Source organism: Trichosurus vulpecula, chromosome 1 (assembly GCF_011100635.1).
Source record: "Trichosurus vulpecula isolate mTriVul1 chromosome 1, mTriVul1.pri, whole genome shotgun sequence".
NCBI lineage: Eukaryota > Metazoa > Chordata > Mammalia > Diprotodontia > Phalangeridae > Trichosurus > Trichosurus vulpecula.
Window position 1 is genome coordinate 34,099,792 of NC_050573.1, and position 25,003 is coordinate 34,124,794.

At 48.3% G+C, this 25,003-nt stretch overlaps 1 protein-coding gene across 1 annotated transcript; it reads left to right on the plus strand.

Annotated features, from left to right (window-relative positions):
* The first annotated feature begins 294 nt into the window (after positions 1-294).
* On the plus strand, positions 295-24,548 carry PHETA1 (PH domain containing endocytic trafficking adaptor 1). Its single transcript, XM_036746534.1, has 2 exons — positions 295-600; positions 19,567-24,548. Exon 2 carries the CDS (start codon positions 19,580-19,582, stop codon positions 20,309-20,311), a length of 732 nt encoding a protein of 243 aa, XP_036602429.1. The 5' UTR covers positions 295-600; positions 19,567-19,579; the 3' UTR covers positions 20,312-24,548.
* The last annotated feature ends 455 nt before the right edge of the window (positions 24,549-25,003 follow it).

Below are 25,003 nucleotides of genomic sequence, written 5' to 3' on the forward strand. Positions count from 1 at the left end.
GGGGCAGGACTCGGATGCGCAGGGACGGTTCCATTGCAGCACTCGGGGCCTCTTTGTTAAAGGTCCATGCAGACCGTCGGGTGCAGGCGGGGCTCTCTGTACTACGGGTCCAAAGGGCTTCCTGGGATGGGGTCTCTTTAAGAGCGGAAAGCCCCCTCCCCATTTCCCCGGAGGAGGGGCGGAGAGGGGCGGAGTCCCCAGGGAGGCTCTCTGGGCTCTCGGGGCCGGCCGGGCAGGTAAGGGTTAAAGGGGCGAGCCCGCGGGTCTGTCCGGACTACCCCTCCCTCCCGAGCAGGGCGCGGGGCGGAGCGGCCACGGTTGCGGAGGGGGTAGGGCTGCGCTGCTGCCACCGAACCCGAGCCGGGCAAACAAAGCGATCGTCGGTCCGCGCGTTCGTCCGTGCCGGGGGCCGGAGCCGCGGCCAAGCGAAGGGTGCCCACGAGCTCGCTCCGGGGCATGGCTGAGCCCCCCGGGCCGGCCCCAGCCCCAGTCCTGGCCCGGGTCCCGCCCGCAGCCCTAGTCCCAGCCCCGTTCCCAGTCCCGGCCCCAGCGCGATCGGGACGCCCCGTGCTGCCGCCCTAGTTGAGAGCTGCCTGCCAGGTAAGAGCTGGGGACGGGACAGGACCCCGGGCCCGGCCACCTCCAGCTGAGCTCCTGGCACCCCGGGCCCCAGGACGGGTATGCAGGACCGATTCCCCAGCCCGTAGCCCCGGAGAGCTCGACCTCCCAGCCCGGGCGGGGAAGTTTAGAAGGTAAACATTGCCCAGGGTCCCCGGGCCCGGGCAGCCCGGGTGGTCTCCTGGACCATCGGAGGACCTCCCCCGTCACGGCCACGCACCGCAGGGCTGCTTTCCGTTTGAGATGACACCTGCAGGCCTGACAGTTCGAATGAGCGAGGTCAGGGGCCACCCAGATGTTAAGAGGGAGCGAGAAAGTTTTCTGAGCTCAGTATTGAGGGGCAGACCCTTGTGCCCATTGGAGCCCAGGTGTACACACAAACACACCCCTCTTTTGTTTGGGGAGCCTTGGGTGCTAGAGCCTTGCAAGTCTGTTGCCTTCCGCTCTCCCTCGGGACGAAGAACGAGGGAAAAAAAATCCCCAAAGCTGCCGAACTGATGTATGATTATCGTACTGGATCGGCTAGGAAGGCTCCTTCCAACTTTGGAGAGTCCCCAAATTCCAGGCTGGTGTGCCAGGCCAGATTCCTCTTCCGTGGCCTGGAAAAATGAGGCTCTTGGTAACCTCCCGGCAGGCCAGGTGCAGAGCCTGTACAAGGCACAGGTACCGGGCCACTGGGAAGTTCCTGGGGATGCCAGATACTGTGGTCCCACTTCCTACATAGGTATAGTGTAGTGTAAAGAGTTCTGGATTTGGAGTCAGAAGATCTAGATTCAAAGGGCCTCTTCTCTGTTAATTATCTCCAGTCGATCCTGTCTACTTGGTCCATAGTTTGCACGTTCTCAAACATGTTTGCATGTCTTTTGCCTTTCTCTGTCTCTCAGCAATTTGCCCACTACCTGGCGCATAGTAGGCACTTAAATGCTTGTTGACTGACTGCCTGCCACTTACAAGCTATGTCACTTTGGGCTAGTCATTTCCTGGGCAAGTCCGAAGTCACTCTTTGAACCTTAATTTCCCCATTTGTCAAATGAGATTGGCCTAGATTAGTGGTTCTCAAAGTGTGGTCCAGGGTCCTTGGTGTTCTAGAGACCTTTTCAGGGGGTTTTCAAAGTTCAAACTATTTTCATAAAAATACCAAGATTTTTAGTAACTGTAAATATATATACACATACATAAAATTTTAGGAGTAGAAGGGCCACTTTGGGGCTGAAAAGTTTAAGAACCACTGTGTGTAGGTGATGGAAACCTTATGGAATGAGCCATGCATTTGGAGTCATAGTAGCTTTGTCACTTCCCCTTGTGTGAGACCTAAGGGTTCTAGGCCTCAGTTGGCTCCTGTGGGGTTTGACCAAATACCCTCTGAGGTCCCTTCCAGCTTGAAATCAATCATCCTCTTGGGAGAGTTGAGCACCCCAGCATAGACACACTCGGATGTTAGAGGGAAATTGAAGATTAGAATGAGCGCTATCCACATGGAAAATCCCTGATGCAGGAATTGGAGGGACATGGGATTTCCCAGGTAAAAGGTGCTTCTGTGTTTAAAGCAAAAGGGAAAAATGAGTGCCTGGTAAATTTAGGAGATTTGGCTTCAGATTAGATCGGGTTAGATTGTGAGCACCTTGAGGGCAGGGGCTGTCTTTTTTCTCTTTCTGTATCCCCAGGGCTTCGCACAGGGCCTGGCACATAGTAGATACTTAACAAATGTTTGACTGATGGATTGATCTGGGCATTTAGGGTATGACATTATACTTGAATTCTTTAAGATTTTGTTTCTTTTCCTAGAACATAGAGTTGGTTCGATGAACTGATCTCTAAGAATCTTAGCAATCTGGGGACGTGATTCTCTGTGATCTTTGCCTCGTCTGGCTAGGGTGGCTGATGAATAAGTGAGTACTGAGTAAGGAGAGGTCTGGACTTCTTGGAAAATATTGGATGACAGATGGGGCCTCTTAGTGTATCTTCTTGCCACCAAACCTCCTGCCCCAGCAAGCTTGCTTTTCTTCCTGACTCTGACACGTTATTCCCATTCTTTGTAAAGATAGAATAAGAAATATGGAGATCTAGGCATTAAATTGTGCCACCGACTAATTATGTGACTTCGGGCAAATTATTCCATTTCCTTAGCTGTAAAATGGGGAGAATATTAATTATCTCCTTCTCCTGCTTGCCTCATGAGACAGCATGGGCTGGCTATGGATTTAGGCAGACATGAGGCTTAAGTCTTGCCCCTGATCCACACTGATTGGGTGACTTTAGGTTATTATAATTTATTTGTTGGCAGTGGTCGTAGGAGGCAATTGAGGTTAAGTGACTTGCCAAAGGTCACACAGCTAGTAGGTATCTGAGGTTGGTTTGGAACTCAGGTCCTCCAGGACCACTTGCTGTATCCACTGTACCATCTAGATGCCCTAATTATAATTATTATTAATAATTATTGTTAATAATAATTAATAGTAACAGCAAGGATTTATATGCTACTTTAAGGTTTACAAAGTGCTTTACAAATGTTATCCCATACTCTGGGAGGTAGGTGCTGTAATTGTCCCCATTTTAGAGATGAGGAAACTGAGACAGGCAGAGGTTAAATCGTCTGTCCTAGGGTCACACAGCTAGTAGGTGTCTGAGACTGGATTTGAATCTGGGCCTTCCCGACTGCAGGCTCAGGCACTTTCAGTGCCCTGGGCCACTCTATAAAATAGACTGTCAGTTACTGGTCAGTTTGTGCCCAGTCCATTAGTCGGCAGGCATTTATTAAGTGCTCACTGTATGCCAGGAGCTATGCTAAGTTCTGGGGCTACAAACAGAATGCGAAACCAGTCCCTGTGCTCAGGAAGCTTCCATTCTAATAGGGAGATGATATGCACATACAAGATCCTGATCTTCTATTGGCTTCAGGTGGGGAGGCTGTGTGTGTGTGTGTGTGTGTGTGTGTGTGTGTGTGTGTGTGTGTGTGTGTTAGAGAGATGGAGGAGGGGAGCTCCCCACCTGCATGAAATCATCGGTCAGGACCAAAACTTAGCTCATGGGGCATCATGGAGCTCAGATGGCATTGTCTGATCATCGATCTTAGGCTGCTAGGGGGCACCATAGTGTGCAGAGTGCTTGGAGCGCCTGGAGTCAGGAAGACCTGAGTTCAGATTTCACCACAGACTTTTTAAAAAAGATGATCCTGGACAAGTCACCTAACCACTGTTTGCCTCAGTTTCCTTACTTGTAAAACCAGGACAATACTAGCATCACCATCCTAGGATTGTTGTAAGATAGTATTTGTAAAGTGCTTTGCACTGGGCCTAGCCTATAGTAAACCCTTTATAGATGTTAGCAGTTATTTTTATTACTAGCTGGCTGACTGTAAATTCTCTCACCCTCATTTTCCTTACTTGAGAAATGGGTGTAATATTAGCTCCTACCTCCCAGAGTTGTGAGGATAAAGCAGACGGTATTTGCAGAGGGCTTCTCAGCCTTAAAGCTATATAGAAATACTAGTCATGGTGATATGTGGCTGGAAGAGAACTCAGATGTTCTTAAGGTGAATCCATTCATTTCACATAGGACAAAACATAGGCCCACAGATTAGGTGACTTGACCAGGGTCACACCGAGAGTTAGGCCTTATACAAATATAAAGCTGGTTGGTGTTTTTGTTTAACCAGGTGAAAGAACGTGGAGGTGTCTCGAAGTCACCGGGAAAACAGTCGCAGTCACTGCTTTCGGTGTGAGGCAAACACTCCCCTAGTTATGTCTGGAGGAGCCTTTATGGCTGTTAGGCAGACCTGGCCCACCATCCTGGGGTCACAGATTCAGGGCTCCAGGAAACTTTAGGGCCCATCTATTTTGACCCCCGTTAGGGGAATTTTTTTTATTGTGACCTGATTACAGTCATGACAGCTCACCTTTCCAAGCCCACCACGGTTTGTGAAACCTTCAGAGATGCATCTAAGACCCCCAGCCTCACTTAGGGGGCAGGGAACTGGGGGTGGGGCTCGGGGAGGGGGCCTTTATTTCCCCCATTTTTATTTTCTGTACTTCAAATTGTCCTCAAGTTTTATCTCATCCAAAAGGGGAGAAGGGAAAAAAAATGAAGTTTCTGACACGACCTCCCTGGAATAGATAGAGAATGAATTGGCATCATGGTACTTTGACCCTAGAGTCAGAGGACCTGGGTTCAAATCCCACCTCTGACCTTTGTGATCCTGAGTAAATCTCTTTACCCCTCTGGGCCTCAATTTCCCCGTGTGAAAAATGAGAGGGTTGAACTATATGGCCTCTGAGGTCCCTTGTAGCTCCAGAGCTCTTGGTCATAGCCAGTAAGAGTTCAGCTACAGACCACTTGCCCTCCGAAGGTTTATTCCCATTTTATAGAGAAGACAGAGACTCTGAAAAGTTAAATGACAGCTAGTGTCAGAGGCAGGTTGGAAACGAGATCTTTCTTGGTTCTCAGTGCCTGGCACATAGTAGGTGCTTCACCAATACCTGCTGATTGATTTTGTCTTCATACAAATGTGGCTAGGGCAGTAATTGAGCCATACGAGCCTGGAAGTGTTGGCTGAGTGGTTCTCAGCATCCTGCCTGGTCCTGGGGCAGGGTCATGGGACCCCTCTTCATGTTGGAGGAGTGTTGGGCTGGATGCTGACCCGATAGTGTTTCTTGGCTCTCTGCCATTGGCCTCCCCCTGGACCTTGACTCCTCCTTCAGTTCCCCTGGTTGGTGAGTAACTGGCCTGGTTTTGAATTCTGTGGCCCCATGGTTTCTGTGGGAACACAGTGACTTGCTAAAAATAATGGCTAACCATGGAGTGTGAGCCATGGAGGGAGGATTGGGGAGCAATCTATTTTCAATTGTGGGCCCTCTGAAATCCAGCTTCCCTTTGAGCTGAGCTAGAAAGCTATGTCTCAAAGTCTTCCCTATCCTCTTTTTTTTTTAAATTCAATTTAACAATCATTGTTCATTTGTTTCAATCCTCTCTGACTCTCCATGACCCCATTTGGGTTTTCTTGGCAAAGATTCTGGAATGGTTTGCTGTTTCCTTCTCCAGCTCATTTTACAGATGAGGAAACTGAGGCAGCCAGGGTTAAGTGACTTGCCCAGGGTCACACAGCCAGTAAATGTTTTGGGCCAGATTTGAATTCAAGTTTTCCTGTTTCCATGCTGCCCAAAAAATATGTATAATCAAGCAAAACAAATTCCTGCATGGTCCACGTCTAAAAGCGTACGTGTCTCTCCGCACCCCGGGTTGGTTATCTCTCAGTCAGGAGGTGGGTCACATGCTTCATCATCTTCTGGTTCTCTGAAATTGTGGTTGATCATCATGTTAGCATCTTTTGGTGGTTTTTTTTTATTTTGAGATTGGCTGTCCCTATCTTGTCCACACCAATCGTGGCCTTGCTCCCAGCAGTGATCGGCATGGAAGCTTTAACCTGCTCCATATTTCTGACCAGGACCAGTTCACCCCTCCTGAGGTAGCCTGGTGACCCTGCCCTCCTTCTGGGGGCTCCCCACATTGGACCAGCCTAAGTGAGGACACCTTCTCAGCTTTAGTGGAACCATGGCTCTGAACTCCCAAGCTCGAGCGATCCACCAGCCTCAGCCCCGTCAGTGGCAGGGATGACACTCTCTTCCCTCCCCCCATCAGTCATTCAGCAGACATTTCTATAAAGAGTTAATTAATAAGACACCCTACGAGGTAGGTGATACAGATATACTTGTTCCCATTTTATCGATGAAGTACCTGAGGCTCAGAAAGCTAGTATATGGCTGAAGTGGGATCTGAGCCCAGACCTCCTGATGCTTTTCTGACCTCTTTTCTAGCATTGCCACTTTGCCTCTGCTGAGGGGGAGTAAAGGGAAGCCCAGGAAGTTGGGGTGCAGCCCAGCAGCTTCCCTGAGGGTCCCCTGATGCCTGGGGAGCAGTGTTTCTCCCTCCCAGGAGGCCTGCCTGGAGGTGGAGATGATTTGGGTCTTTCCGAGTCCCACCGTGGTCTCTTCTCCCTTCTCTGGAGTTGTTGACCAGGCCTGCCACGGGCCCCTGGCTGGCCCCATAGCCCCCTTTATTGTTCTAACTGGGAAAAGAAAAGATTCCATGGGCTCATAGGTTTAGAGCCAGAGGGACCTGATGGAGACCTTAGAAATGAGGTTGCTGAGGCCCAGAGAGGGGAGGGGACTTTCCTGGCATAGCATAGGTACCCTATGACAGGGCTGAAGAATTAGAGAGGGCCTAAATCATCTTCAAGTCAATCAATTAGTTAACATTTATTAAGTGCCTACTGTATATGAGGCACTGTGCTGAGCACTGGAGATACCAAAAGAGGCGGAAGACAGTCCCTGCCCTCAAGAAGCTTACAGTGTAACGGGGGAGACAACACTCATGCAAACCCAAATATACAAGTGCACTATATACAGGATAAATAGGAAGTGATCAAGCCAGGGACAGCCCTAGAATGAAGAGGGGCTGGGAAGTCTTCCTGGAGGAGGTAGGATTTTGGTCGGTACTTAAAGGAAGCCAGAGAGGTGAGTCGTTGGAGCAGAGTAGGGAGAGGGTTACAGGCATGAGGTCCCCCAGCCAGAGAGAAAGCCCAGAGCCGAGAGATGGAGGGTCTTGTTTGTGGAACAGCCAGGAGGCCAGGGTCACTGGATGGAAGAGGGCGTGGTAGGGAGTGAAGTGTAATGAGACTGGGAGCTGCTAGGTGGCGCAGTCAGAGCACTGGCCCTGGAGTCAGGAGGACCTGTGTTCAAATTAGGCCTCAGAGGCTAGCTGTGTGACCTTGGGCAAGTCACTTAACCTCAATTGCCTTGCCTTCCCTCCTCAAAAAAAAAAAAAGAAAGAAGTATAATGAGACTGGAAAGGCAGGAGGGGCCAGGTTATGAAGGGCTTTAAATGACAAACAGAGGATTTATTTTTGATCCTGGAGGCCATAGGGAGCCACTGGAGTTTATTGAGTGTGGGGGGGGGGTGACACGGTTAGACCTGTGCTTTAGGAAAATCACTTTAGTGCTGAATGGAGGAAGGATTGGAATGGGGGAGACCTGAGGCAGGCAGACGGCCCCCCCCAGCAGCCGTTGTGATAACGTGCCATGCGAGGTGATGAGGGTCTGCACCAGGGTGGGGGGGCAGCATCATAGGAGAAAAGGGGGAGCATTCTAGAGATGTTGCAGAGGTGAAATCAGAGGTTCCTTGGCAACAGCTTGAATATGGGGAGGGTGGGAGTGAGGAATCCAGGATGACTCCTGTGGGGGGAGCCTGGGGGACTGGGAGGAGGGTGCTGCCCTCTACAGTACTATGTAGGGAAGGGGGTGGGGTTGTTGGGGCCGGGGAGGTTAGGAGAAAAAGATGAGGAGTTCTGTTTTGGGCTACTGATTTTCAGATGTCTGCCGGACATCCTGCTTGAGATATCTGGAGACGAAAGATTGGAGGTCAGCAAGAGGGATAGAGTTGGGATCGGCAGACCTGAGAATGATTGGCATTAAGGCAAATAATCCTTGGGGAGCCAATGAGATCACCAAGTGAAGGCAGTATAGAGAGAGAAGAGAAGAGGGGCCAGGATAGACACCTATGGTGAGAGGAGGACCCAGGAGAGGTCAGAGGTAGGAGGAGAGCCAGGAGAGCCGCTGGCCTGAAAACCTAGACAAGAGCTCATCCAGGAGGAGAGAGTGACTGGCAGTGCTCAAGGCTGCAGAGAGGGCAAGGAGAATAAGGATTGAGAAAAGGTCATTGGATTTGGCCTCTAAGAGATCACCAGTAACTTTGGAGAGAGCGGTTTTGGTGGAATGATAAGGTCAGAAGCCAGAACATAGAGAGAAGGAGAGGAAGGAGCATGGAGGCACCCATTGTAGACGGCCTTCTCAATGAGTTTAGCTACAAAGGGCAGAAGAGATGCAGGATGATGGTTATTGAGGATAGGAGGGTCAAGAGAGGGTTTTTCCAGGATTGGGGAGATGGGTACATGTTTGTAGGCCTCAGGGAAGGAGCCAGTAGAGATTGAGAATGACCTTTTTATAGATTTATATATAGAATAGGCCTTTAATATATATTTTAATATATAATATATTATCTAATATATAGAATGGGCCTTTAATATATATTTTAATATATAATATATATATAGAATAGGCCTTTAATATATAATATCTGGGGCCAGGCATAATGGATACTAAGACAGGACAAACAAAATATTCCCTACTCCCGGGGAGCTGAAAGTTGACTGGGGAATATAAATTATACACAGATCAGTGAAAGGAATATGATCGGTATCCGTAGTGAAATTAGTTACTAGGATTGGAGGCCGACTTGCCTTAGAAGGTGCACTGGAAGGTGGTGCCTGAATTGAGCCTTGAAGGAGGCCAAGGATTCTGAGAAGCAGAGATGAAGAAGGAGTGTGGATTCCAGGCACTGGGCACAGCTGGTTCAAAGACAAGGAAGTGGGAGACGGAACCCCAAGTTTGGGGAACAGGCAGTTTGCTTGGAACATAGAATGTGTGATGGGAAATAATGGGAAACGAATCTAGAAAACTCGGAGCTGGAGCTGAATTTTGAAGGGTGTGATGAATTTGGAGTCAGAAGAGTTGGCTTCAAATATAGTCTCTTGACACCAGCTTCATGACCTTGTTATTTAGTTGTTCAGTTGTGTCTGACTCTTTGTGACCCCTTGGGCCATACTGTCCAATGTGGTTTTCTTGGCAAAGATACTGGAGTGGTTTTCTATTTCCTCCTCTAGTGGATGAAGGCAAACAGGGTGAAGTGACTTGCCCAGGGTCATACCACTAGTAAGTGTCTGTGACTGGATCTGAACTCAGATCTTCTTGATTCCAGGACCAGGGTTCTATCCACTGAGCCATCTAGCTGTGTGACCTAAAGTAGGTTAAACCACCTCTCTGAGCTTTCAGTTTCATCAGTTGTGGAATGGAGTCAATGCTCTCCAAGGCCCCTTCTAACTCTAAATCCTTTGATCCTAACTGTACAGTTTAGATTGTATCCTGGGGCCATCCGTGGTCAGACCTGGGCTTTAGGACGATTATTTTGTCAGCTATGAGGAGTATGGGTTGGAGAAGAGAGAGAATGAGGCCCTGGAAGTAGGGAGGCTGATTAGGAGGCTATTGCATTGGTCTGGGAGAAGGGCAAGGAAAGCTTGGACCAGAGGACAGGAACCACACGAGTGAGGAGAAGGAAAAGATTGTGAGAGAGGAGGCGGGTTTGGCTGTGGGGGTGAAGGACTGTGCCTGCAGTCACCCAGGCTCACACCCCGACCTTCAGCTCTCCCTTCTTCCTCACTCTGTTAGCAACAGAATTGAGAAGCAGGAGAAGCAATTTCCTAAAATCCAAGGGGGAAGGAGAGAATGTCTAGAAGGAAGGGCTGGTCAGTAGTGCAAAAAAGCAGGGTCGGGGGGCGGAGAGAGAAAGAAAGAGGGATGGGGAGGGAGAGAGAGAGAGAGAGAGAGAGAGAGAGAGAGAGAGAGAGAGAGAGAGAGAGACAGAGAGAGAGAGAGAAAATCACTGGTGAGGGTGTGTGGAATCAAATAAAGGGTGGTTTTGTTGTATTTGTTGTTGGAGGATAGGAGGACCTGAGTGTGCTTATAGGCATCCAGTATATAAGGAAAGATGCTAAAAGGCAGAAGAAGAGAAGAAGACAGCCTTGCAGAGGGATTGGGAGGGCCAGGGATCAAGGACATAAGTAGAGGGCTAGCCTTGGCCAGGGGGTGGGCCACTTCTTTGTAGGAGTCTGGAACAAAAGAAGATGCTTTGGGTTCTGACTGGTAGAATTAAGTTAGAGGAGGGGACTCAGAACAGCTTCTGACTTCTCAGGGGAGTAAAAGGCAAGGTTGTCTTTGGATGGAACAGAGAGAGGAAACCCATGCCTTGAGCTATTCCCACCCCCTCCAGTATTTCCCTCTCGGTTATTTTTTGGGGGATTTCTTGTCCCACCTCCAAGGACTCTTCAGTTTCAAAGCCTTCGGAAGAGAGCCAATATAATCTCCTTCTTTTGTGGTTTTGGCTTCTGTTCTCCATCTCAGTTGTGGGTAAGGTCAGCTGGAGCTGAGGAAAGAGTGTTGTTGGATTTGAAGGCCAAAGGGCCTTGGTTCAATATCCTGCTTTGTTGCTGTGTGAACTTGGGCTAATAGCTCCCCCTCTGGGCTTAATTTTCTGTCATCAGCTGTCAAATGAGGGGTTTGGATTCTGAGGCCTCTTTTGGGGCTAAGTTTCTGACCCTAGTTTACTTGCTTTTAATTTTTTTCTATGTCTTTTGTTTTTATATCACCTACATTTCTTGATATCTCCCTCCCTTTCCCTACTTCAGAGTGCCTTCCCTCACAACAAAGAATAGGAAATAGGAGATGCTCTGGGGAGCTCTCAGGCGAGGAAGCTCTTTCTGCTAATGTTGGACACCCCCTTCTCACCCAGAGAACCGGGAGGGTAAGGCTCACCCAGATAACATGTGCCAAGGGTTCCTGGCTGGCTGTCTTTTGTCTCTGCCACACTGTCTCTCATATAAGAAGCAATCAAAAAGAGAAAAAAAAAAAACCCAGTTCTGCAAAAGTCCGTAATTCATTAGCCAAGCATGACTATATGCAGGGTCCCATACCTATAAGCTCCCTCTTCTGCAGAACAAGGATCCTTCTTCCTTAATGAAGGGCTGGGAATTGCTTCCTCTCTTCCTTGAGTCTTGTTCAAGCTTTTTTCCTTCTCTGCATGCTGATGGCTGCCTCCAGGGCCTCATGTTGGTGTCTAGAGGCCACACATTTGAAAGGTCCCTGAAACCCCACTGGGGTCTTTCTTCTGATGGGGAGGGAGTCATAGGAATCCTAGTCAGAACCGAAGGGATCTCAGTGGCCATCAAGTCTGACCTCCTCATTTTAGAGGCAGAAAGAGAGACTTATACAAAGTCATACAGATAGTAAGTGGTTTGAGGCAGGATTTGAATCTGAGACCTCTTGACTCCAGAGCCCAGTGTTCTATCCCCTGTACCACATTCGTCTCCTCTCCAGGAGTTTTCCAGACCTTTGAAGAGGCCAACATGGAGAAGATGATTGAGTCCTGTTGAGTGCTTAGGTCTTGTGATATCCCCATCTCCATTCCCAGAGCCTAGGTCTGTGGGCAAGGGTTTGTGGTGGGACATGGCTAAAGATGCTCAGGTCTCATCGATGTCTGGTTTTCACAACATTCCTTGGATCTATCCCCTTCTCTCTCACCTCACTGCCACACCCCTAGTCCAGGCTTTTGTTACCATCCAATTAGACTAATTTTTAAAATGAAAAGATTTTTAAAAATTAGATTATTGTAACAACCTTTTTCCAGGTCTCTACACCTCTGCTATATAGCACCTCCAGTCTATCCCTCATGTGCCACCTTGCCAGAGTAACCTAATTCAGTTCCTATGATTCCTCTGCTTCAAGATCTTCAGTGGGCCCCTCTTGTCTCCAAAGTAAAATTCAAATTCTTTTGGTTGGCATTCCAGGTCTTCTTTAACCTTTTGTCACCCTGCCTGTCCAACCTTTTCTTCTAACCCAGAAGTGTTGGGACCCTGGCCCCATCTGAAATAAACTAGGAAAGTCACTTGCCTTAAAAAAAAAGACCTCTGCAAAAGGCTACCACCTCTTGACAGCTTTCTTAGATCTACCTGATTGGGAGCCACTTTCTTTCTCCATACCTCCCATGATTCTTTGTTCTCTCTGATATTTTTTCCGTGGAATGTTGTATACTACACTTATCTGTGTTGTGCCATATCTGTCTTCTTGATTAAGTGTCTTATGGGCAGGGGCCCTCTTGTTCCTCAGACAAGATGCTCCTCTGGGCATTCTCTCTGGCTATCCTCCATGCTTGGGATGCCCCTTCCCCCATCTCTGTCTCTAGGCTTTTCTAGCTTCCTTCAAGTCCCAGCTAAAAGCCCACCACCAGCCTTTCCTGATCCCTCTTCTCTCCACAATTATCTTCAGCTTATCACACACGTCTGTGGTTTGTATGTTAGCCCCTCCACCCCCCATTACTGAGAGCAGGGACTAACTTTGCTGTGCTTGGCACAGTAGTACACAGGGGTAGGTGCTTAATAAATGCTTGATGACTGACTGCCACAGATTCTAAGAGATAGGGATGAGGTGGGCAAGCATCTTAGGAATGAGGGCAAGGTCCTGAAGGGGAAGGAAGGCCAGGTTCCAAGAATTGGAAGGAGGCTGGTGTTGCTAGAACAGTTGAGTTTGGAGGAAAGTGAGGAGAAATCAGCTCATAAAGGCGTGCTGGAACCAGATTGTGAAGCGATTTAGATGCCAAGCAGAGGAGGTTGCATTTTTTTCCAATTTATTTATTTAATTTAGTTTTCAACATTCACTTCCATAAGATTTTGAGCTCCACATTTTCTCCCCCCATCTCTCCCCTCCCCTCACCCCATGACGATATGCATTCTGATTACTCCTTCCCCCAATCTGTCCTCCCTTCTGTCACCCCCCTCCCCTTCTTTTATCCCTTTCCCCTTCTATTTTCCTGTAGGGTAAGCTAGATTTCTATACCCCATTGCCTGTGTATCTGATTTCCCAGTTGCATGTAAAACAATTTTTAACATTCATTTTTTAAAACTTTGAGTTCCAAATTTCTCCCTTCCTTCCCCCCACCCCATTGAGAGGGCAAGCAATTTGATATAGGTTGTACATGTGTAGTCATACAAAACACTTTCATAATAGTCATGTTGTGAAAGACTAACGATATTTCCCTCCATCCTGTCCCACCCCCTGTTTAATCTGTCTTCTTTGATTCTATCCTTCCTCAAAAGTGTTTGCTTCTGATTACCCCCTCCTCCAGTCTACCCTCCCTTTGATTATCCCCCATTTAGCCCCTTCCCCCTTACTTTTCTGTAGGGTAAGATATATTTCCATACCCAATTGACTGTGTATGTTATTCCCTCCTTAAGACGAATCCGATGAGAGTAAGGTTCACTCAATCCCTATCACCTCCCCCCCTTCCCCTCCACTGTAAAAGCTTTTTCTTGACTCTTTTATGTGAGATAATTTACCCCATGCTACCTCTCCCTTTCTCTTTCTACCACTACATTCCTCTTTCACACTGTGACCTCTATCTATATATATTCTCTCCAACTACTGTAGTAATGAGAAAGGTCTCATGAGTTACAAATATCATCTTTCCATGTAGGAATGTAAACAGTTCAACTTTAATAAGTCCTTTATGATTTCTCTTTCATGCTTACCTTTTCACGCTTCTCTTGAGTCTTGTATTTGAAAGTCAGTTTTTCCCTTAGCTCTGGCTTCTCAAGAATGCATTAAATTCCTCTACATCACTGAATGTCAGTTTTTCCCCCTCATTGATTACACTCAGTTTTGTTGGGTAGGTGATTCTTGGTTTTAATCCTAGCTCCTTTTACCTGTGGAATATCATTCCAAGCCCTCTGATCCTTTAATGTAGAAGCTGCTAAATCTTGTGTTATCCTGATTGTGTTTCTACAATACTTGAATTGTTTCTTTCTAGCTACTTGCAATATTTTCTCCTTGACCTGAAAACTCTGGAATTTCACTATGATATTCGTAAGAGTTTTCTTTGTGGGATTTCTTTCAGGAGGTGATTGGTGGATTCTTTAAATTTTATTTTACCCTCAGATCCTAGAGTATCAGGGCAGTTTTCCTTGATAATTTCCTGAAAAATGATGTCTCAGTTCTTTTTTTGATCATGGCTTTCAGGTAGTACAATAATTTAAAAATTATCTCTCCTGGATCTATTTTCCAGGTTAGTTGTTTTTTCCAGTGAGATATTTCATGTTCTCTTCTATTTTTTCATTCTTTTGGTTTTGTGTTATAATTTCTTGATTTGTCATAGAGTCATTAGCTTCCATTTGTTCCATTCTAGTTTTTAAGGAATTATTATTATTTCTTTTTGGAGTGGGGAAGGCAAGGCAATTGGGTTAAGTGACTTACCCAGGGTCACCCAGCTAGTAAGTGTCAAATGTCTGAGTCCAGATTTGACTGGTCCTCCAGGGCCAGTGCTTTATTCACTGTGCCACCTACCTGCCCTGGGGAATTATTTTCTTCATTGAGCTTTTGGACTCCTTTTCCATTTGGCTGATTCTGCTTTTAAAGGCATTCTTCTCCTCGTTGACTTTTTGGACTTCTTTTGCTGTTTGGGTTAGTCTATTTTTTAAGGTGTTATTTTCTTCAGTATTTTTTTGGGTCTCCTTTAGCAAGCTGTTGACTCATTTTTCATGATTTTCTTGCATCACTCTCATTTCTCTTCCCAATTTTTCCTCTACTGCTCTCACTTGATTTTTAAAATCTTTTTGGACTCTTCCATGGCCTGAGACCAATTCATATTTTTCATGGAGGCTTTGGATGTAAGAGTATTGACTTTGTGGTCTTCTTCTGAGTGTATGTTTTGATCTTTCTTGTCATCAAAGTAAGATTCTATAGTCTGAGATTTTTTTTCCCACTGTTTGCTCATTTTCCCAGCCAGTTATTTGACTTTTTAACTTTTTGTTAAGGTAGGACTCTGCTTCTGTGTGGAGGGAGCACTGTTCTAAGCTTCAGGGGTTTTGTGCAGCTGCTTTCAGAGATACTTCTTAAGTTTTCAGTTCTTCCAAGGTGGTATGATCAAAGAAGATGTGTTCACTCCTTTCCTGACCTGTGCTCTGATCTGTGAGTGACCACAAGCACTCTTCTCTGCCTTGGAACTGTGAGGAGGGCTCCCTCTCCACTACTGCCACAAGCTGTGCTACACCAGTGCTCTTCCTCGCCCCAGGACTACCACCTAGGACTGGGACCCAGATCCAGGTCTGGGCAAAGCAACAGAGTACTGCCTCAGCACCAGCAAAGAGACTCCTGTAATCTCCTTCTGACCAGTTGTTCAGTCTCCTTACGATCTATGGGCTGAGAGGTCTGGAAGCAGACACTGCTTTTGCCCCCATGCCCTCCCATCCTGGCCTGGGGCTGTCTGTGCTCCGCTCTCACCCAGGTCTGACAGACCTTTCCCACTGACCTGCTAAATTGTCTTTGGCATTTGTGGGTTGAGAAGTCTGGAAACCACCACAGCTGCCAATGATTCATTTCCCTAGGGTCTGCTTCAGGTTTGCTGGGGCAATCCTGTGCCAGTATGGCCCATGCTGGACTGTGCTACTCTCCCAGCCCGGTACAACAGACCTTTCCTGCGATCATCTAGGTTGTTTTGGGCTGGAAATTTGTTTCACTCTGTCATTTCATGGGTTCTGCTGCTCTAGAATTTGTCTCGAGTCACTTTTTACAGGTATTTGGAGAGTGTTGGGGGGAATTCAAGTGAGTCCCTGCTTTCATTGTCATCTTAGCTCTGCCCCTCGGAGGATGCATTTTTTTGGAGAGGCAATAGTGAGCCATTGAAGGGTCTTGAGGGAGTGGTCATTTTTTAAGTGCTTAGTCCTTTCAAAGCCCTGGTTTCCTGGCTGGACCTGGGAGCCTCCTTTTTTTGGAATGTGTGCTTAAACCAAACATAATCTAATTGGGAGGCTTCTGGAGGCTGTGAGTTCTAGGAGAGACTGGATGACTTGTCAGTTAACAAGGATGCTTACTATGAGTCAGGCTCTGCTAAGTCAGGGATACAGAGGAAGGCGGAAACATTGTCTGGGCCTTCCAGGAAGGTCCATCCTAATGGGAGGGAGAGCAGGACAATGAGTACATACAAGGTGTAGAAGATGTAAAAGGAAGACCAGGAGGAAGGTGCTCACATTGGGAGGGTCCTGGAGTAAGTCTTAAAGGAAGCTGGGGGTGGGGGAGGCAGGAGGAAGAGAGGAGGAGTGAGAGCATCCCAGGCATGGGGGATGGCTGGAAAGAATTCCCAGAGCTGAGAGATGGCGTGTCCTGTTTGAGGACCAGCATTAAGGCCCTGTGTCTTAGAGCATGCACAGAGCAGAATTATGTGTAGTAACAAGACCGGGAAAGTGAGGAAGGGCGGTAAGGGCCAAGGAGTTATTATAGATTGGATCATGGTGGTATTGGAGAGCCACCCGAGCTTCCCATGGGGAGGGGGGGAATGTTACAGAGATAGGCTGCATTGTCAACACATTGTTGGAGGGATGGGTTAGATTTAATGAACTTTTAGTCTCATCCGGCGAGAGCAGTTTTATATTCAAGTCGATATGATGCAGGCTAGAGAGGAGAAGAGCAGGAAACTCCACTCTGGGAGCAGAGGAAGAGCCTTTGGGGGAGGGGGGCCACATCTGGGAGGTTCCATGAAAGATGTGGTGGAGACCCACACTATGGATCCTTCAGTGAACATTTATTAGGCACCAACTATTTGCCAAGCTCTGGGCCAGGAGCTGGGGCTACAAGAAAAAAGAGAAACAGTAGTTACCTTCAGGGAGCTCACATTCCATCAAGGGAAATGAGACAGGTACACCTCTAAGTGTTTGCACAATAACGGTAGCCAGCATTTATTGAACACTTTAGTATATTCTGTTATATTTATTCTATTATGTTATATCCCAGCATTACATATTTATTATATATTGCATCCTGTTATTATATTTATTATATATCATATTAGTCCAAATATTATGTTTATTATAGTATACCATATTGTTATACATTTATCATACAAATATATTATATCACACATGTATTATATAATATCATCTATTTATTATGTTATACATTACATTATGTTGCATATTTATTGTACATTATACACATTTGTTATATTAATATTATATTACATTATTATATAGTATTCATTTTTATTATGAATATTTGTGTGTAATTAAATTAATTTTAAAAATGTAAATAAAGCGTTTAATATGAATATTATAATATTCATATGTTGTATTACATTACATATTGTATTATGTTACATTATATTGTATATTTGTATATTTTATATTATATTACATCATATTATAGATTCATTCTGTTCTATTATATATTTATGACATTACATTATACTGTTACATTATTTATTATAGATTTCTATCTAAATGCTTAACATGTATTAACTCATTTGATCCTTATAATAACCCTGGGATATGGGGTACTGTTATCCCCTTTTTAAAGATGAGAAAACTGAGGGAAGCCCAGAATTTAAATGGCTTGCCCAGGGTCATTTAGCTCAGTAAATGTGTAAGGCAGAAAACAGTGCTGTACCACCGAGGTAATTTTATGGGGAAGCCCTGGTATCTGGAGGGGGTTGGGGTGGAGGGTCATCTGGAAGGTCCTTGCCTTTGAGGGATGCTTGAGCTGAGCTTTGGGCCCAGGTGAGGAAGGAGTGCATTGTGGGCCTGGGGGTGGGAGCTGAAATGGCCTCTTTAGAAAGAGTCGGCAGAATTCTGGCTTTGGCTTCTCTTAAGTCTAGAATTGGGCCAGTCCCCTCCAGGGAGAGATGGGTACTGAAGGGGAGGGGCACCATAAGTGATAAGAGAGGGGCCTGGCCCAGGGTGTGTTTAATTTAGCTCTGAGAGCTGTGCTGTGCCCCCTGCCTCCCTCCCCTTTCCTTTCCTGGGTGGGTAGAAGGAGGTTTCCACCACTCATATTGAAAGGCTCCCTTTGCCTTCTCTTTCCTCCAGATGAATGCCCAGGGCTAAGGTATATGTGTCTCAGGTGAGTAGGGAAGGAGAAAGCCACCTGGTTGACAAGCTGGTGGGCTCTGATGAGGGCAGGCAGCCACTGGGGACAAGTGGCTTTGCCCCAGGAGACCTTTGCCAGGAACAGAGGGTGCTGGCAGAGCATCCCTGGGAAGGAGAGACAGGGCAGGGGCTGCCCCTTCTCCTGGATCCCTTGGCTCTGTCACAGGCTTTTCTGGTGACCTTGGGCCTCTGCCCTTCCCTGGGCAACATTGGAGATAAGTCAACTTGTCTTTATGTCCCTGTCTGTGGTCAGGCAGGAAATGGGTCTGGCCACAAGGTTGGCTTGCCATGTGAGTCAGCTCCATCAGCAGATCCTGGGAATTCCTGAGTTTCCAAGAATAGCTGCATCCTGGTCTGACCCACAGGACCAAGCTTTGCTGCTCATCAGCTTACATGAAGGGTCCCTTCCCCAACTTTCTAGAGTTTCTTGTGGGGTTGGAAAAAGGGGTTGTTGTTGAGTCTTTGTGGCTTGGCAGAGATACTAGAGTGGTTTGCCATTTCCTTCTCCAGCTCATTTTACAGATGAGGAAACTGAGGCAAACAGGGCTAAGTGACTCGCCCAGAGTCACCTAGCTAGGAAGTATCTGAGGCTGGATTTGGAATCAGGAAGATGAGTCTTCCTGATTCCAGGCCCGGTGTTCTATCTATTGCCCTGGAAAAGGGGGGAATATAACATAAAGGGTGTTCCCTGTCTTGGGAGTCAGCGGAAAGAACACTAGATTTAGAGACAGAATACCTGGGTTCAAATCCTGGCTCTACCACTTACTACCTGTGTGACCTTGGGAGCCACTTAACTGCTCTGTGCCTCAGTGAATTCATCTGTAAAAATAAGAAGTCTGGACTAGATGGCCTCTGAGCCTTCCGGCTCTAAATCTCTGATCCTCTGGGTTACAAAGAGGCAGTTAGGCCGCCTTGGGGTGGGACAGGTTGGTGGGTTTTCTCATCCTGCAAAATGGGGCTAATCCATCAGTCATTTTTTGCCTTTCTTGCTCTCCCCAGGGCTTGGCACAGTGCCTGGCACATAGTGAGAGCTCAGTAGACGCTTTGCAGAACTTTAGGCCAGATGGGCATGGGAACAGTTGTCTTCATGCCTCAAGGATCCTCCAGTTTGTCCCTCTGGGCTGTCCCTTTGAATGTAGATGCCCTCCCCCCGCCCAGAACTTGGCCAATGGTCTTCAAGAGTTATGGTGGTCCAGAGAGTTATCCCCCAGGGTCTGTGCCTGGCACATAGTAGGCACTTAATAAATGCTTGTTGACTTGACCTGATTTGACTTGGCCAACCCAGAGCTGATCTCAAATCTCAGCAGACTGGCCGCACCGCTCCCACATTTTGCAGATCTTGGAGACTCTTTTTTCTCCTCTTCTTCTCTCCCCCTCAGGTGCTTGGCCACCATGAAGCTGAACGAGCGGAGCCTGGCCTTCTATGCCACCTGTGACTCACCAGCGGACAACACGGGCTTCCTATACAAGAAGGGTGAGCGCCACACGGCCTACCACAGACGTTGGTTTGTGCTTAAAGGGAACATGCTCTTCTACTTTGAGGACCGTGACAGCCGTGAGCCTGTGGGCGTCATCATCTTGGAGGGCTGTACAGTAGAGCTGTGCGAGGCCGCCGAGGAGTTCGCTTTTGCCATCCGCTTTGCCGGTGCTCGCTCGCGCACGTACATCCTGGCGGCTGACAGCCAGCCAGCCATGGAGGCTTGGGTCAAGGCCCTTTCCCGTGCCAGCTTTGACTACATGAGGCTGGTCGTGCGCGAGCTGGAGCAGCAGCTGGAACAGATGCGGTCGGGGGGCAGGCGGAAGACTGAGCCCCTGGTCCCCCCACGGCGGGAACGCTCGCTGCCCTCGAGTGGCCCCAAGGAGAACGGCTGTGCCGTATGGAGTCAGGAGTTACCCAGCTTACCCAATGGGACCCTCCCCAGGACGAGCCACGAGGGGGCCCCGAGGCCCCCCCCACTCCCACCCCGTCGGAAGCCCTCCCTGGGCAACAGCCCCATCCCCTTGCTGGTCCCTGAGACTCCTTTCACCCCATGCGCCACCACCTTCTCTCAGCTTCATGACTGGTATGGCCAGGAGATTCTGGCCCTGAGGCGTGAGTGGCTGGAGAGCCGAGGCCAGCTGTAACCCAGCCTGTGGAAAACTTGGGGACATGGGGCTGGAAAACATTGGCTCATCCAGACTCATGGTCCATATAGGGGAAAAAAAATCTCCTTTGCTGGAAAGTCCCTGACCTGAGGCTCCCAGGGAGGGTCCATCTGGGAGGCCTCAGCTCATGGTCTTCCAGATGGAAACATCTCTTTTTCCCCTCTGACTCACACTTGGCCCATTGACTGCTGATCCTGGCACTGGACAGCGGGCATCTGAGTACAGGCAGGAGCCTGCAGGACCGGCCCTGTCAGGGCAGGGTGGCTGTCTGGGTCAGCCACCCAGCCCAGACCTTGCCCAGCCACTCAGTCCGGAGTGAAGGAGGGTCGGGCTTTGTATGTGGTTTGTGGCCGACTCTAGAACCGGGCTGGCATCGGGCCTGGGGCCTCTCCTGGGTGGCCTCCTTCTACAGTAGGGGAAGCGGGGAGGGAGGTCATGTGCCCGGGACCCCACTCAAACGGTACAGTGTATGTGTCTGTGTCTCTGCGCGTGTGTGTCCTCTCCGTATCGAGTGCATCATCGTTTACAAAGCATCCTTCCTTCTCCTCACCACTCCCCAAGGGGCCAGGTTTACTATGCCCACCCTCCAGTATGTCAGGAATCTGGGACGTCCTTGGTGGGTACATGCTCCCTTCACCCACACAGATAGCAACTTGCACCTGCTCCTCAGGTCATCTGGGGAGTTGTTGTGACCTCTCTAAATGGGCTACCTCCCATCCTCTCCCAGTATGAAAATAGTTCTGTCTCTGGGCTCCTCCCTCAGCCCATTTTACTGATATGAAAACTGAGGCTCAGAGAGGAGAAATGATCAGAGCTAGAAGAAACCTTTGACATCCCCTAGCCTGAGCTCCTCGTTTTACATGTGTCAGGGCCGTAGTCCTTGTTAGCTGATGTTTCTATAAGGACTTAACTTTGCTAAGTGCTTATATCCATTATTGTCTGATCCTCACGACCACCCTGTGAGGTGGGTGCTATTGTCTGACCCTATTTACAGATGAGGAAACTGAGGCCTGTAGCGATGGCCTGGCTCACCAGGGTTGCACAGCTAACAGGTGTCTTGAGGTGGGCTCTGCAGCCAAACCCCCCACCCTCTTACTCCGTTGTGCCCCTGGCCCAAGGTCATGAGTAGCAGAGACAGGATAATGATTCCTGGTCTCCTGACTTCCAGGCCCGTGGTCATTCTGTGCCCGTTCTGTTAAAGCTGGTTTTTTTTTTCAGATCTAAGGCCAGTGAGAGGGCACTGTGAGTGTCTAGGGATGTGCCGGCATCCTGAGCTGGGCCGTAACAGTGTGGGGTCCCTGGGGAGGGGGAACTCTGCTCCCTGACTCAAGAGCACAATTCTTTCAACTATGCAAAAGGATTTCTGTTTCTTCAGCCCTCCCTGGAGAAGCCGTGTGTGATCTAATGTGGAGGGGGGTGGACCTGGCCTTGGGAGCCAGAAAGGCCTGAATTCAAATCCTCACACACCAACAAGTCCCTTAACTTCTTCAGTGCCTTCAGGTAATCCTTTGACTCCGTGTCACAGACATCCAGGGCTAGGGGGCATTTCCACACTGGGAGTTACCCATACTGACCAAGTCATGGGTCCTGAGCCCATCATCCCCCACAAAAATCCTACTCTTCTTCAGACCCTGGTGGTCTCATTGCTTCTGCCTCCCCTTCCAGTCCTCTGAAAGAATGCCCAGGCAGAACCCTGAGCTCTTACAGCTGCTAGGAACCTTGGTCACCAGCTGGCCTGGCCCAGCCCCCGCGTTTGCCAAAGGATGGTGCTGGGTCCTGCATTGGTCGGATGCGAGGGTTCCATCCTGAGCATCCTGCCACCAGATCCAAGGCTTGCCTCACCCACATCCTGCTGCCAGTCAAACAATCCTCAGTCACTAACAGGGCACCTACTCTGTGCCCACCACTGGTCTTGGTTTTGAGGCTACAGGAGCAGGACAATTCCTGACCCCCGGGAGCTTGCTGTTTCTTTGCTGCCTGGGGTTCATTTATGTTTAATACCTTCTCCATCTGGAAAATTGCAGGAGTCTAATTCAAAATTGCCCTCAGGAGGCATCATGGCTAGGGGGATGGGGGAGCCAGGAAGCCCTGGGGGACCGGGACTTGGGACAACTTTCTAAGACTTAGGAGCTGCAGTGGTGGAAGGATAGCCCTCATCAATGAAATTTCAAGTCTAGTCCATCCAAAAAAAAAAATTCAAGATTTATAACTGTGTCATGAGTAAACACTGGCTTTCTGGGCTGCCCTTTCTTGGAATGTATGCTTGGAGCTGGGCAGTTCTCTACCACTGGCAGACTTCAAGGAGAGGTCAGACAATCGTTTGTTGGGTATGTCATGGGAGGATTCTTGGTCAGGTACGTAGGCAGGTGGTTTTGGCCCCTTCCAGCTCCCATCCCAGCCATTGTTCCCAGAGCCATGGAGTTCAGGGGTGGGGGTGTCTTCTTGGTAGCTTGTTTGTCATTGGATGAACTGGAATGGCCTCCTTAGAGGCCATCACCTCCAACGCCCTCATTTTACGGAAGAGGAAACTGAAGCAGACAACGATGAAGTGATGTTCCCAGGGTCACATGGCTAAGTGTCTGAGGTAGGATTTGAACTCAGGATTTCTCTGTGATACCTAGCTTGACATTCAAGAGGTGGTAGTGTGACAACCCCCCTGGCCCAGGGTTTGAGAATAAGGTCCCCATAAGATGCTGGATGCTGCCTCTCCCGTGACTTAATGACATGTTTCTAGTTCTTAGTATGTGACGTGTTTCTTGTGTGGATAAGTGTGCTGGTGGGTGGGTCTCCTATTGGGACAGAGAGGGAGAGGCTGTGGGGCGAATGGAGAGGGACCTGTTTGTCCCCATTCCAGGCTTGCCTGCAGAGGCCTTCAAGGCCAAGTTTCTGCCTGGCTCTCTACCATTTCACTGCTGGCCCGGTGGGTATGGAGTGGGGCTTGGGGTAATTTTTTTTTTTTAAAGAACTTAGGGCTTTCCCAGGCACTTTGTGATTTGTGGGATGTCTTCTTTCTCTGGTCCGTGCATGGTGATTGGATTTGCAAAGGAATATTGGGGCTGGATCTTCTTAAAGAAGCCATTCCTGGAGGGGGCATCTACTGGGAAGTAGAATGACTGAAAGCCTCCCCCCACCCCCCAATTCGTTTTTCCTCTCTCTCACAGGCCCTTGCCAGGGCTGGAACAGTGGGGGAGCAGGGGTTACACTCTCACCCCTCTAACTGTCTAAAGTAACTACAGGTGGCTTTTGAGGCAGGTCAGATATGAACCTCCATTACAGATGAGTCACTGAGGCCAGAGAATGACTTGCCATGCCCATGCTCTAGATCTGGGGACACAGGACTTGGGTTTAGATCTGATTGCTGAAGCTCTTTAGCTGTGTGAGCTTGGATAAATCCGGTAACTTCATTTTCCTCAGTTTCCTTAATTGAACATTAAAGGGTGAGAATAGCTTGCTGGTAAAGTCCCATCTTGCTGTAGATTAGACTTAGAATTCCAGGCGAATATTAGAGTGGAGAGCACAACCCAGGTGTCCTGACTCTCAGGGTGCCTTCCTATGCTACAGAATGAAGGGGTTCGACCCTTGGTCTGTTTAGGTCGTGGGTGAAGAAGGCAGGGTCTGTCTAGTCCGAGCTCTGAGCTCCAGGAGGGTGGCTTAGAAAACTCAACAGGTCCCAAGCCCAACCCAGCCTCCTTTCCAAGTCCTGGGGTGTGGCTGAGGGTTTCCAAACTTTTCATAGTCATCATGAGAAGAGAGCCAGCCTCCCAGCCAGGAAGATCTGGGTTCAAGTCCCATCTCTGACATATATCTCCATACTGCTTGTGTGATGCTGGTCAGATTATTAAACCTCCCAGTTCTAGTCCAGACAACTCTCTAGAGCTAAGTTGCTCAGGAGGTGCTACCATGCATCGGGAGAGGGTTTCCTCACCCAGGAGTTCCCTGCACAGGTTCAGTCTTCATCCGTCTTCCTTGACTAGAGAGAAAGCTTATGGTGGGTCTGAAGCACTATGCTCTGTGGGGGAGTGGGAGCTGGTTTGGGGCAGGGTCATCCCCATAGATGGTCCCAGGCCCCCTCACTGAGAGACCCAGCCCAGGGCCTTCAGGGAAGCACAAAACAAGAAGTGCCTTCTGGGAACAGGTCAGGACCTAGAGGGGGGACCTGAGAAGGCTGGGAATGGAGGGTGGGAATTCCTGAGGGCTGAAATAAATGGCCTTTGTGAAGAAACCTGTGTTTGTATCTTCTTTCTATCCAAGCTGTCCTTTCCCTTTTGGGAAAAGTTGATTCTTTATCTCATATGTAGGAAGTTGGGAGTGGATCCACCCAATAGAAAAAAGCCTCCTTCAGTCAATTCAGTATACATTTATTAAGCACCTACTATGTGCCAGGCCTTGTGCTGAGCTTTGGGATTACAAAAAGGCAAAAGACTGTTCTTGCCCTCAAGGAGTTTACAATTTAATAGGAGAGACTGGATGCAAACAAATGATACAAAGCAAATTAGGAGGATAAATTGGAAATAATTAAAGAGAGAAAGCATTGGAATTAATTCCAGTCTCCCAGTAGTCAGTCAAGCATTTATTAAGCACCTACTGTGTGTTAGATGTTGTTAGGCATTGCAGAAGCAAAGACAAAAAGAAGTAGGCCTTGCCTTCAAGGAGTTTACAATCTATTAGGGA